We start from the raw sequence: 14,611 nt of genomic DNA on the forward strand, positions 1-14,611 counted from the left end.
AGATAATAAACCGCCATCCCTCCCACCCCATGTCCAAAATGAGACCCAGGTAAGGAGTTAGACCAGCAAGGACACAGCTCTTCTCCTCTCCTCTTTCCCATTTATGACAGCAGCCAGCTAGCTGAGTTGGATGAACAAATTAAGAGAGTATTTCTTCTCCCTTCCAGGAACCTGAGGATGTTGAAGGGCTCCAAATTTATCAGACCAGAAGCTGATTTGAAAGCCAGAACCGCAGAGTAGGATTCCAATGACAAGGCACCAGCTGGAAACACAAAAGTCTTTGGGCACCTATACATATGCCCTAATGTGTTCCAGTGAAAACGAAAACGAGCTGTAGCAGACTCAATTAATCGCGAATGCTCTAGCATTGCTGCAGTGCCAATGTGCATATGCCCTTCAGGGCTCTTTGACTAAAGCTCATCAAATGAGCTTTAATTAAAGCATCTCACAGCCATTTTTAAACACAAGGGGGGTTAATACACATGATGCTGCAGTGTTTTAATTAGAGCAGCTCTCCAGGAACCTATCGAATTAAAATGCCTGACCCACCCCTGAGCACATGTATAGGTACTCTTTTTCTCCCAGCAGTAGTGACAGCCTGGTTTTTCACTTGGTCACAGCATTGAGGTACTACACATTTTGCAGCTGTCTGCTGTTCTAATAAGTCATTTGTATTGTAAAACTCATGCACTCTACAGTGGGGGGCACTGTGTTTGGTTCAGTGAATAAAAGAAAAAAATGATGTGATAAGAGAAGTAGTACAGCTTGGGAGAGAGGTTTCAGTATGACAAGAAAGGAGAAAGAAAACATAAGAGAAAATAATATACAAAGAGGGGGAAAAAAAGAAAGGATGGAAACTTAATTGATAATACTAAAAAACATAAAAGAAAAAGAAGATACGAGAACAGTAAAACAGATGTAGTAAGTAGGATTAGTCAAACAGTATTGACAAAATACATTACTTAATTTTTGTACATACATATTAGTTAATGCTGATAAAATACATCACATACATTCAAAAATATTTTCTGCTACACAAGCTTATCAGTTAAATAAAAGTGAGTTGACAATACAATTATAAATAGTAAATTATAAGTTTTATTCCTTCAGAATTGCAAGGGCAGTAGCAAAGTTTTTTCATATTTGTTAGTAAACTGGATTACAGAATTCAGGTAAAACTTTCTAGTCCTATTTTTCAGAGCCCAGTATAGCTGTTTAGTATTGTCACCTTCACATATCATTTAAGGGCCCATGATAAGATTAAAACTTTTATAATTACCTGGCCTCTGATGTCTATGTCAGCATATTTATGGAGCAGGGCCCTCACAATTTCAACATGACCGCCTCTAACAGCACCAATCAGCACAGTGTCGCCACTCTGGAAGTAAAATATATAAATGCTTAGAAGCTAGGAGTGAATTTTCACTTATTAAAATTAAACACATCGTCTGCTTATATACCATGCTGTTTGTGTTTGTATGTATGCACACATATACGTATAAATATAAATATATACACACACACACATTTGGTTACTATATGAGTAACCAGTAACCAAATAGTGTGCGTGTGTGTAGCATTATGAGCAGTTTACTCCAGTTCACTCTCATCACTTTATTTTGGTGATGTGGTAAACAAAACTGTTTGCATCCATTTTTCCCCAACTGTATCTACAGAGAAGAGGTCATTTAAAATAAAGCAAAAATGTTAGAAAAAATGCAGGCTAAGAGCATAACTTAAAAGGACCACATCCAACAAAATGTATGCAACCACAGAAATAACCAAGCAAAAATAAATAAGCAAAAACTGAAACAGTAGAGCCAGCTACGCAGAACAAATCTATTAATGGTATTTTCTATGAATGGTTCAAGAGGTTAATAAAGCTCTCTCATTGCAGATTAGTGTTTTTTTGCTGTCTTTCCTTTTAATAAGTAAAACACACACACACACACACACACACGGCTGATTCTGATTTCAGTTATTCCAACTAAATCGGGATTACTTCTATATGTAACAGGAGGGCCCCTCTACCATGTGCAGGTAAAGGTGCAATAGGATCTAACACTAGATCCACACAATCGTGCCTCCTGCCATGAGCTGCAATTGTGGGATCGCACATTAGATCCCATCACACCTTATTGCCAGTGCCAGAGGGAGCCTGGGATCACAATCTTAGGCTCCCCCTGCATCGGCTTCCACAGCTGATGGGGCATACCGCCCCCCACTGAGAGCCCTCTCAGCCGCAAGACTTATACTGGGCACTATGGGGTTCACAGAAGGGGCAACGGGGAGAACAGCCCCATGGTTGCATTCCCTGTGCTGCAAGCTCCACACCAACAATGCTTGCAGAGGTGGCGTTCTCTCCACTGCAAGATCTGCTGCTGACAAGGCTCACAGTGAGGACAACTCCAGGAATGCTGCTGCCGTTGCAAGCCTTGTCAGCTGCGAGACTAGCAGTGGCTGCAGCATGGAATGAAGAGAACCTGTTGGGATCAGGGATCAGCTCCTAATCCTGCCATCATGATCCTGGGATCCCTCTCTGCACTGATAAGTCAGGTACCTGAAAATCAGTGATCATCAGCTGGCTCCGAAAACCCAGTAGCCAGTTTGAGCCCCCATGTGGTCCCTGGAGCCGGCCAATAATAAGCTGATGGTCAGCAGATCTGGACCTCCCCAGGGCTTGAGCCTTGGGCCTGTCCACGCTAGCCAATGTTCAGCTGATCAGGATGGTCCTCAGGCTCAAAACCAGAACTATCTTGGTCTGCCATCAGCTGGTAGGGACTGCCTAGGGCTCAAGCCTGGAACAGTCCCTGCCAGCCAATGATCAGCTGATCAGCCACATATGATTTAATGCATGACAGAAACCAGCTATAAAATTATTATCTAAAATATGGTACTGTATGAATTTTGTGAAGTAACTTTGTAGCTGGTTTCCTGTTTTATTGTACCATTAACCCCTAGAACATGTGGCCGGTTTATACTTTAAAGACATAATTAACTGTTTAATCGCATCGTAAATATAACATCTGCCAGGGGCCTACGGACACAGAGAAAATATATGTGATCAATAAAGTAAAAGTTAAATTAATCACTTGTTTAAGGCAATGAAGGGTCTGAATTTCACCAAGTTTCCCCTCATAGAAGAAAGTCTTGACTTAAGTGTAAGGATTTAATGAACAGTTGTAAGTATTTAAATAAGGCGTACTCATGTTTGCTATGCACAATTTTAAAATCCCCCTCCATGTGGTAACCTGGCTTAACCTGCCAGCACTGCAGATATATTAAATACATATTGTACCTTGTTGGGGACTTCCTTTTTGTGGGAGGATACTGCCAGTGACTAGACTAATCAAGAATCTAATAACTTAAGAAACCATTTTTTGAACATAATTGTATCCGACAAACAGGGAGAACCAATCAGAAGGTTTAAGAAATCAATTTATGTTGTGCCCCAAAAGTTAGGTGTTTATCAGTGAGCAAAATAAGTGATATTTTAGTATTTAACCAAAAAAAAAATCTTAATATTCAATAGAATAAGTTAATCTTTAACTCGTCTTGTCAAGCTCCAAGACATCCCAACTTATAAACACAGGATTTTGGTTACTATTTTTTCTACTGGAGTTTTTCTAGCTAAATTCCAACATGACTTAATCTTTGGCTACAACAAGAACCACTAGAAAAGTGGCTTGGTAGCAAGACAACTTCCCTGTTGTAAGTTACTCATCATGATCTTTACCTGAATTTCAGATTGATTCTAAGCATCTTGATGTACTCATTTTACCAACACACTTTTATATGTAGCCCATGTACTTTGTTCCAGAGCTAGAAAACCATGCTTATGGATAAGATTTATTTCCAACCTTTACAGCTTGTGAGGTATCAGCTGCTAAATTTCTATCGCTATAAAAAATGAGAAAAGGCTAGCCAACTTTCCAGAAGGTGGTGGTAGAAACAACTTGGAAGCTACTAAAATGCTTTCAGGAGCAGTATTTTTCCCCCAAGGTACTTGCCCTGAAAACTGATCAGGGGGTTGTGGGGGAGGTGATGTATTAATCTGCTTTTAAATCAAAAGGCCAAAAAAAAAGACATTTTAGATGCAGAAAGGAGAGAAGAAAAGCAACTAATCTGGACGCAGAACTTATTTCAAAAGCATCAAGGACAGAAGGGATCATTAAATAGGTTTAAAGTTATATACTCAAATACACATTTGTAAAAATTATCACTTATGCTCTGTAGTTTCAAACTTCTGTCAAAAGTATTAACAAATCTGCACAGTCATTAAATACTGTCCTCTTCTTATTGATATGAAAAGAGACACAAATATAAGTGAATTAGCAACAGGACCAGAATTAGAACTCGGGGAATAATAAAATATAGAATAAAAATCAAACTTAAAGCATCAGCTCCTTGGCAACCTTCTGTAATCTTATATAATGCCAGAAGGAACTTCTTTGGCTTTGTTTTTTCTTATAGCATGCTGGGAAACAAAAAAACTGAATTTATTTAAAAATCATAAACAGATCTATCACCTGGGACAAAAAACAAAAAACAAGGAAAAATATAGTACATGTGAATTTATATACACTGGTGTACAGTACATGGTAATTCAGAGTAATGCAACATGCACACATCTAGCATCATAGCTACCAGTGGAGCACATACTAACCCTATCAGGAATGTTCACATATGTTCCAGCATCAAGGAGATCCTGCACAATTTCTGTGTGACCCTCCTTCGATGCAATCATCAAAGCTGTATTTCCATCTTTATCGGTTAAATTCACATTTGGGTTCCTCTTCAGAATTTCCTTTACAGAGTCAGTGTAACCACCTTTTACTGCTACAATAAGTGCAGTCATAGAGTTCTAGAAAAAAAAGGGACAGACAGACCAAAATTATTATACACTAGATAGAAAACTAGCTTTGTTTTGTTGTCGCCAATAGTTCACTTGGTTTAATTTTTACAATAGAAACCGCAGTCAGTTTATATTGTAAACAACATAGGCACAGTTTAAGATGGAAAAAATAGTTACTTACAGCCCCTTCTTGGTCAACATCAGCTCCCATCTGCAACAGGTACTTTACACACTCCAAATGACCCTTCCTTGCAGCCCAAATCAGTGGTGTGGTTCCATACTACAAACAAAAATTAACTAATTAAAATCAAGCTAATTAACATTAACTATTAACTGTTTCAAAGAAGTTAATATATGCAAGCTAGGTGACCATCAAGGTCTGGACAAGCATGGATGACCTTGCATTTTGTAACACCTTGTATTTTATCACTCTTGTCTCCCTCTGACCCCTTTTTTTCCCCCTTCTTCCCCCTGCTCTCTCCCCTCTCCCGCTTTACCTTTTGTCTTGCTTATCTCTCTACTCATTTACATTTTCACAGACATCCTACCACACTTTTAGCTCCTCTCATTCCTTAAAGTCCCAAACCAGCAAAGACTCCCTATGCCTGATGAATGGTGATTGCACCCAAAAGCTTGCTATGAACTTTTTCCCCAACTACTCAATTGGTCTAATAAAAGATATCACATGTAACCAAAGAACCTTGCCTGCCTGAATCTCGTTTACTCACCTTTGGCTCTCCCCCCCCGCCTCATTTTTACCCCCTCCCTTCCCTATCCTACTTTTTATTTTCCTAATTTCCACCTATTTACATTCTCACTGACATCCATCCTGTCACACTTTTAGCTTCTTTCATTCCTTGGAGTCTCAGAACAGCAGGAACTTCCTATGCCTGAAGAAGGGTGATTGCACCTGAAAGCATGTAAAGATTTTTTTTCCAACTACACAGTTGGTCTAATAAAAGATACCACATCTACCCAAAGAACCAGCTAAGCAAATCACATGTAGCAACAATCATGATAATATACAGCACAGATCAGTAAACCATCATCTCTTTCCAGTGCTACTGGTAAGTAGACTAACTAGATTAAAGCTGATACATGCAGGTTTACTCCATGTATAATCACACCTTATCTTGAGCAAACAACATATTCTAATACTAGTTTAGCACGTTTCCTACTGGCTCAGATGAGAGGGAGCAAGCAACCAAGTGAGGCTCATATAAGCACAAGTGTTTAACAGTCCTTATGATCATTCAAAACATTGGGCGCTCTTTGAGACTGCCAATGGACATGAGATAGGAACTGAACCAAATATACAACAACCTTTCTGTATCCTCCTCAAACAGCCATCAGCTGGTAATAATGTCTGACTGTGATGGTACATCCTCACCAACATGTCTCCAGTGATCCCAAAGAAGAATGACCTCAACTACCCACTCCTACTTACATGTGCCAAGCCCTGAAATGCAGCAGAAAGGCCACTCCATGTCAATCCCCCTCCTGCTTTTAAGCATTCCAGAGAGAGCTCTTGAATGCTGTTACAGGGGGCACAACCAAAGCAGTTTCACAGCTGCATTTCTGGATTTGGCACATTTAAGCAGATCCTCCCCTCAGAGTGCCCAGGATACAGCACAGGTACACCATGAACAACCTGTTCTGAATACAAACAGTTCAAATAAATATAAAAAAAATTCAGGTTATTTTAATTTACCATCAATACATTACAAGAAGTACCTGTAGTTAGCAACCAGGGATTTTTTTTAGTAAACTAAGAAAAGTTTTCCATGTTTTCATGCAAGACTTTTGTTGTTATATAAACCTGATGTTTAGCAATCCGTGACAGGTACCTATTAGTTAGAGAACATTAAGGTAAAGAACTGTTGAAAATATAGCTTTCACCTGATTGTCTGGTATATGATTTGTAAAGCCACAAGGCTCTAAATCGAGAAAAGCAACTAAACATTTAACTTTCCATCATGTGAACAGTACAACTGACTTCAAGAAGACTATATCAACACTAAAAATGAAATGTGCTTACGGGCTTTAATGGATCAGAAATTAAATCGTTTCCAACTCACCTATGTGAGAAATCACCTCTTTTCTCAAGGAACATTGCCTAAGCTTAACATAACAGGAACCATAAACTGCCACCTTGCTTTACAAAGACTTTTTGAGAAATACTTGACTATTTAAGTTCCCCTTCTACTCTTAGAGTGAAGAATATAAATGTCAGGGTATGCTTCAATAGGCATCTATTTTTTCAGGCCTTTCAAGAAGTCTGTTAAGTAGTATGGCTTGTACAGGGAGAAAAAATATTTTCAGCTTACATGGGAGAAGCATGTTGTAAAAAGTAGCTAGCCCTCACTGGTTGATTGTTATTGAATCATTTACATTCTTTTTATATTGTGCCCCACTCTGTCTCTAAATAATTCAAGCTTTTCAAATAGCTAGCTAATCCATACATTTAAGTTATTTCACAATGTTATCTTTATTCACTATTTAGACATTTCTCTTTAGTGATAAAAGCAATAAAATGGAGATAGCCTCATTCCCTCTCCTGTCAGCAGCACATGAACATATATAAATCTGAATTATTTTGGGAGATGCATTGCAGATCAGATTGAACATTATGCTCATTTATTTAACCTGAGGGTGTGTTTTCATGTCATCTCACAAGGCATTTGTTTTAGTACAGTGATCAGCTAATCTATTACAGAGCTAGACTTCACAAGATAAAACAGCCACATTTAAAATGCTTATGATTTTAACTCCTTTTATCATAATCATAGATTTCTGTATGCTGGATTTATATGTCAAGGCATTTTATGTTGCACCACTCCTGAACAATTTAAGATATCTATAGAGAGACAATGTGTTAGGTAATCAATGTTCATCACCACATTAAAAATTGTCTTTAGTACATTACCAATCTTGAACTGCATAGTATGAAACAAGAAAATATACAAAGGTTCCTTCATCTATGGCAAACTGATTCTAACCTTATAGGAAAAAAAATTATTTTAAACTAAAAACTTACCCTAAAATATAACCAGAATATATTTTAATGAATTTTGAAACTCTTGAATAAATTATATTTTACTGGAAAGCAAATCTGGATATTGCATTCCAAATATTTTCCTAAACCCTTGGTACTCAAAAAACCCCACATCTAACATATTAAATTAATATACTAACTAAATAAGCATAACTTACTTTGTCAGAGCAGTTCACTTTAGCCCCATGTTGCAGTAAGAGTCGTACTATATCTGAGTGACCTCGTCCTGCTGCCCAAATGACAGGATAAACACTGTATTGCTTATATGAAAAAAAAATACAAAACAGTTAAGCCATGTGAAATGAAAACATTCATTGATAACTCTACTTTATCTGCATATTAAGAAAATATCTGTCAAAATATTTTGGACTTGAGAAAACGTGAAAGGAAAAGGGCACAAAATTAAACGCACCGGCTATATTTCAATAACTGTCAACAATGAAATAGCTTAACAGGTGTTGGGAAGTTATTTGGTCACAACTAATCTTTACAAACATTTAAATGGTCACATTAGGACACTACACTATTAATCTGGACTCTCAGTTGTAATACAGACGAGCAACCAAAAAAACAAACAAACCAACCACCCATCCAAAAAAAAAAACACCCAACAAACATATCAATGGATTTATTTAAGATTCTTGGTGACTACAATTCCATAATAATACCTACACATATAGAAGACAAAATAGATCTCAAGTAGGTAACATTGTAATTATTCTTCAACTATGTGTATGTGCCATACAATTACATAACCCAGACAATTTGATAATTATTTTTTCTATAAAACAAGAGATTAATTAAATAAACATTTATACAATACATTACAGATGAAGTAATTAAAATTTAATTAAACAAACTTCCACATGGCTTACTACACACAATAATTACTGAAACATTCTTAACATCTTCCTGGTGATGATAACCTTACCAAAGATCTATAAAGATCAATGGATTTCAATTAAAAATAGTGACTGACATATTCTTAAAAACAACAACTACTTTATTACTACAAGATTCAGTGTATAAGACTCAGTTTCTAGCAAAATACTACTGCATAATTCAAGTTTTTGTGCATCCCACCACTTTTCGCGAATTAGGCCTTACCAGCCCCGTGATGTTTGGATTTGATCCCTTCTCAAGAAGAAGCTCAGCTACTTCAGTACGACCTTTATAGGATGCCCACATTAAAGCTGTCCATCCTCCCTGGAGAATACAGTACAGAAAAACAGTAAAGACTGGAAAAATATCACTTATTTAAATTCATACCTATTCATTTCCTTTAATTGTATAACTGTACTGGGACTTCTTTTAACAAGTCCAACAAACAGTAGCAATCTATGATCCTGTCTTGTGATCTTAATAATCAAATATGTAAAGCTAGCCTAAGTTTTGCTGCAGAGTGCAAAGAGAAAAAAAATTCTCCTAATCTGTATTATGAAATTTGCAAACAAAAATTCAGACCTCAAACAAAAGCAGCACCTTATTTAACTGAAGGATTAAGTATTTCTATTACGGATCACAGAAGTAGGGAAAACCACCACCTATTTTACAGTTGGCTCACTAAAAAAAGGTCACTGTGAAACTACTGACAAAGTCAAATGAACTGCTGTAAAACCCTAAACAGATTTCAGCAGTGTGTTTGTGCCTTGGATGCGTACAGTTCTGCAAGGAAAAAATAAACAGCTGTTACAGTCCAGAGCACTTACATTAGCAACAAAAAAGTAATTTTTACTGTAACTACCACTCCCAGCAAAATCAAAACCTAAAACATACAAACAAGGTAAGTGTTGCTTCTTTAGAGCAGAACTGTAAAAAAAATTAAACAAGATTCTACATTTTGAAACACTGACCATGCAATAAATTATCTTCATTGTTTCACACAGTTTAAAGTTAACAAGTCCATATATGCCTCCTATTAAAGAACTATATTCCACTTTAGAATGAGAAAGACACAAACCATATCCCGGTGCTCCAAATTAACATTACAGTTGAGCAGTTCTGCTACAATATCTACATGTCCTTCCTTGGATGCCGAAATAAGAGCTGTCCAGTTATCCTACAAAAAAGAGTAAAAGATGTAAAATGTTTGAAACATCCTTAACAGCACTTCCAAAAGACAGAGTGTAAAATATTTATGTACCAGGTAACTATCCCAGTGCCCACCTGCCACGCAGTGGTTTGCTTACGACAATGAAGTATCTTTCTAAGTAAAAACCACAAATGAATTAAATATTCAACTCATGACACTTGATATAAAATTGTCTGTTATGTTAAATGTCACACTGTGCTGTATTCATAAATGTGAGACCTTTTTTGCAAACAAATGATTTCAACATCCTGATAAATTAACCAAGGGGTTAAAAGATGGCTTAAACTAATATTTACTGAAATTTAACAGACAAAGCTAACTAAAATACTCATTTTTATTACTCTCTCACAAGTTTACACTTAGCTTTGCCATAACTGCAGCATGGAAATTATTTCGTTCTGTGTAGTTAACAACCAACTTCTTTCTAATGATAGTTATTTTCTAACCCCTTCATTTCAGTACAGCTTTTACCACTGAAAATATTTTTCATCTTCTTCTGCGCCAGCACTTTTCTAACTCATTTCTCCCTCTTGACTACAATTTTTATTCTCTTTCATCATCTGCTCAAAGGGGTAGCATATCAACTGTTTTCAATTATGGGTCTCAAAAATTTCTCACAAGCAAAAGAAACCAGAAATACAACTCATCCATCAAATAATTCTTCTCCGGTTCTGAGCTGTATTGGAATTCTCCTCCTTCTATATGTGTGCTTGTAACAGCATAACATTTAATAATACTGCCCAAGAATGGCCAGATACTGTATTTACTTGATTTTTAGACAAGGTTTTTCCCATTTAACTTGGGAGGGAAAAGCTCCTTGTCTTGGAGGGGATAAGCAGGGGGGTGGGAAGAGGAAAATGGGCAGCAGGGAACAATCTGCCAGCCCCATTACTGGCACCCCCACCTGACCCACTACCACTGCTTTCCCCACTACAGTGGCAGTGATGAATTTAAGACGATCCTTCAATACTTAGATTCTATACACGGAAAACTAGAAATACAGTACACAACTGCCTTGGCTCCAGCTCCAATTCCGTAATTCATCAACCTCTTTTTTTTTCAGCTCACCTGTTGCAACTCACATCTCCATATCCTCTAAAATCTTATTTCTTCAGAACAAACAGTTGCCTGTCTGTGTAGCTTTTTACATATTTAAAGTAGTATTAATGAGAGGAGTGATGCAGTTAAAGCTACCTATTCATTTCAGAATTCAATTCCAAAGCTTTCTATTCTTGCTTTTGAAACCCTCTTCTAATCTGCTTCTTTCAGTACTCAAGTCCTCTGTTTTAGGGCTGTATATAAAAGTTAAGTAGAGGCAACCCCCGCTTAGTGCTCTTAACTGGTTCCTGAAAAACTGAGCATTAAGCGAAACGAGCATTAAACAAAACCGAAAGTATGTGACTACCCAAGACGGCAACTGCAATTGTTTTTAATGAACCAAGATGGCAACCGTGAGCATTATAATGAAACTCACTAAGCGCTAAGTGAAATCAGGTATCAACTTAAAATGAGCATTATAGCAAAATAGTGCTAAGCGAAACAGCGTTAAGCGGGGGTTGCCTGTACCTGTTTAAACTCCTCTAATGTTATCAGTTAAACGATTAACCAATAACATACATCTACCAGGTACTGCCCCCCTCCATATTCACTTGTTCTCCAGGTGGCTGCAGTGGACTAGGAAAGCCCTCACCTGCTGCTGCTGGCTATGACTTTATGGGGCTGTGGAGGGGCTCACTGTTGCTGCCTGCAGCAGGCCCCAGCCCCCAGGCAGTTGTGCATCAGTGGCATCAGCGGGCTGGAAAAGACGTTTCTTTGCTTCTGCCACCAGCGCGCAGCTGCTTAGCGTTGGCTGCAGACAGCAGCGCTGAGCCCCAGCACAGACTATCAAACCACAAGAGGCAGCAGCAGGCTGGGAAAGCCCTGTACCCACTGCTGCTGCTGGCACCCGGCTACCCAGGGGATAAAGCAGCAAGCAGTTGCACCAGGGTCTGTGAGCCCGTCCTGGCTCATTTCCAGCAGCAGTTGCATGCCTCATGGTGAAGCAGCTGCGAGAGGCCCAATACTTTCTTATGGCAGCGCAGCCCTGGCCCTTTCCCCACCATCCATCCCAAGGCACGTGTGCATCTGTAAATGCCAAAGAGCTGGGCCAGGGGGCTCCAGACCCCAGTGCAGCTGCGTGCAGCCTCCCCATTGCAAGCAGCCCAGGCTCAGTGGTAGGTGGCAGGGGCTGCCTAGAGCCCGGGCTGACCATAACAGGCTGCTGGGAGGCTACAAGCTGCTGCACTGGGGTATGCAGAGCCCCAACCTGATTCATTGCCACTGGCAGGTGCATATGCACCTTGGGGCAGACAGCGGGGAAGGGGTCAGAGCTGCAGTGCCACAAAAAGAATTGGGACCCTCATAGCTCCTATACCATATCCATGCTGCACTAGGTAATAGCCCCACTCCTCATTCCTCCCTCCCTCCTGCCTGCCTAGGTACTAGTCTCCCCTCCACCTCTCCCATCCTCCTTCCCTCCTGCCTGCCCACACCACTTCCCTCCCCCCAGTATTACCAGTTATCAAAATATGTGAACAGTTAAACGTTTATAAACATTTAACCATTCACATCCCTACTCTGTTTATAAAGCATTACTCTGAATCTTTTTGTTTCTTGTTACAGCTGGTAAGAGGTCTCTCCTCTGTAACTTCTACTATCTTGAATAAATCTTTTTCTCTCTACCTCAGTCATTCTCCATCTTTTTCAAGCCATCTTAATATATCTTCTTCATCCATACCTTAAGATTTGTTTCTTATTCTGATGGCATATCACTCTATACCCTGTTCTTCCAGTAGGTATGTAAAGCATTTTGGGATACAGCATGAAAGACATTATCCAGTACAAAATTACACTGGACCGTTAAATGCATAGACTTTCATGGCAGAATACGTTTACAAATAAAAAGTAACCAAAAGCTGCTACAGCTGTATACTATTACAGCTGAGGACCCAGTGTAGAACAAGTAAAGAGAAGATGCTTGTGGATCAATTACAGTGGCACACATTTACAATTTTACTTCAAAATTTACACATATCCAAGATGTCTCTGAATTTAAAATGAGCCCCTAATAATTAGATTCTATACATGGAAAATTTATAACATGTCAATAATTTTACATGTACAAGATCTAATTATTGGCACCTGCCATTGCCCCAAACGCCTAACCACTTGTGCCACCCTGCTGCCTGCTCCTCCCGAGTGTTTACATCCTATGCCTACCCCTCCCCCCCCATTTTGCCTGCCCTATTGCTGCAAGAGCTGTCTGTGCCCCATGCGTACTCGCATCCAAGATGAGGGGCTTCTGCCCCCCATGTTAAATGAGGGGAAAAAACCTTGCCTTGGATTCAAGTGAAGATAGACTGACCCAAGCTCAATCACAAAGTCACATCATTTAAGAGGAGTGGTACAGTGCAGACCTATATTATATTTCAGAGCCAGTGTCTCCAGTACAAAATATGGGATGAACTTGAAAAATAAAAATGATGCTAATACTTACGGAGTCTTCCAAGTTGCAGTTAGCTCCCTTCTTAAGCAGCTCTTGGACAATTTCTAAATTGCCCTGCTCGGCAGCCAACATTAATGGAGTCTGACCATTCTGAAACCAAATTATAGTTTTAAGTAAACTACTTAGACAACATATATAAAACGCACACGCACACCACCTGAAAAGTTCCAATATCTACAAAAAGTGTCAAGCTCAGTTCACATAGTTTTAAGCTTTAAATATTTGAGTAACACTACTAACATATTCAAACTTCTTCTTTACACATGCAAAAAAATTTTCGTGACAAGAAGAAAGGACAACATAACATTCAGTCTTGCCATTCACTAGGAATACTCAAACCACAGCATGCAGGCCAGATCTACTGCTGCTACCCTTTACCCATGCTGCTGTTTGCTATTGCTACCAACCACCACAAGCAGTGAATCCAGTGGTGAAAGAAGTGGTAGCTGCAATAAGGGTGGGGGAGGAGCAGGGAGGATTGGGATGGCAGCACACAGTAGGATCTGATGGGTCTGCTGGAGTTACTTTGTTTGAGGATCTTCAGGAACGTGTAAAATGTTCTTGGGATGGGAGAGCAGGGGATTAGTACAAACATTTTTCCTAAGGCTGGTATTAAAAGGATTTGATAATGCTTTCAATTGAAGGACAAATACTGTTGCGGGGTCCTCTGTAAATTTTTTCATTACCATTGCTGTCAGAGTTGTCTATTAGCCTCACTGGTCATAGTTAGGGACCTACCCAAATTCAGGAGGCAGGCAGCCAATTTCACCAGCAGACTGCTGGGCTGGCCAGCATTTTCACAGGCTTGTTTTAGCAGACCTCCCCCCCCACACCTCCAACTGATTATGGGGGTCCAGTGGCCCTGCCCCTTGCTACTGATTGGCTAAGAGGGCTGTCCATCATGCAGTCCCTCACTGACTGAGTTCCCCAGTGAAGATCCACCATTTTATTATTTTCAGTAAGGGTTTGGGTTTTTTGGGGTTTTTTTTTTTGACAGCAGCACTAAACATTGACAGCATATGAAGACTGAGCCCACCAGACCTTCACACTTATGTTTGGTGGGTG

The 14,611-nt window shown here is 39.1% G+C and overlaps 1 protein-coding gene across 2 annotated transcripts in view; it reads right to left on the bottom strand.

Moving 5' to 3' along the window:
* KIDINS220 (kinase D interacting substrate 220) overlaps positions 1–14,611 on the bottom strand; it is a 162,844-nt gene that overhangs the window by 108,586 nt on the left and 39,647 nt on the right. For both annotated transcript variants that reach the window (XM_019520724.1, XM_019520723.1), the window contains exons 3-9: positions 13,538–13,636; positions 9,871–9,969; positions 9,018–9,116; positions 8,069–8,170; positions 5,037–5,135; positions 4,667–4,864; positions 1,280–1,378 (exon numbers count right to left, since the gene is read on the bottom strand). In XM_019520724.1, coding sequence (XP_019376269.1) covers positions 1,280–1,378; positions 4,667–4,864; positions 5,037–5,135; positions 8,069–8,170; positions 9,018–9,116; positions 9,871–9,969; positions 13,538–13,636 — 795 coding nt within the window. The remainder of the gene's footprint in view (positions 1–1,279; positions 1,379–4,666; positions 4,865–5,036; positions 5,136–8,068; positions 8,171–9,017; positions 9,117–9,870; positions 9,970–13,537; positions 13,637–14,611) is intronic.

The sequence above is a fragment of the Gavialis gangeticus genome, unplaced genomic scaffold (assembly GCF_001723915.1).
Source record: "Gavialis gangeticus isolate Ggan-Ray unplaced genomic scaffold, GavGan_comp1, whole genome shotgun sequence".
In the NCBI taxonomy this organism is placed as follows: domain Eukaryota; kingdom Metazoa; phylum Chordata; order Crocodylia; family Gavialidae; genus Gavialis; species Gavialis gangeticus.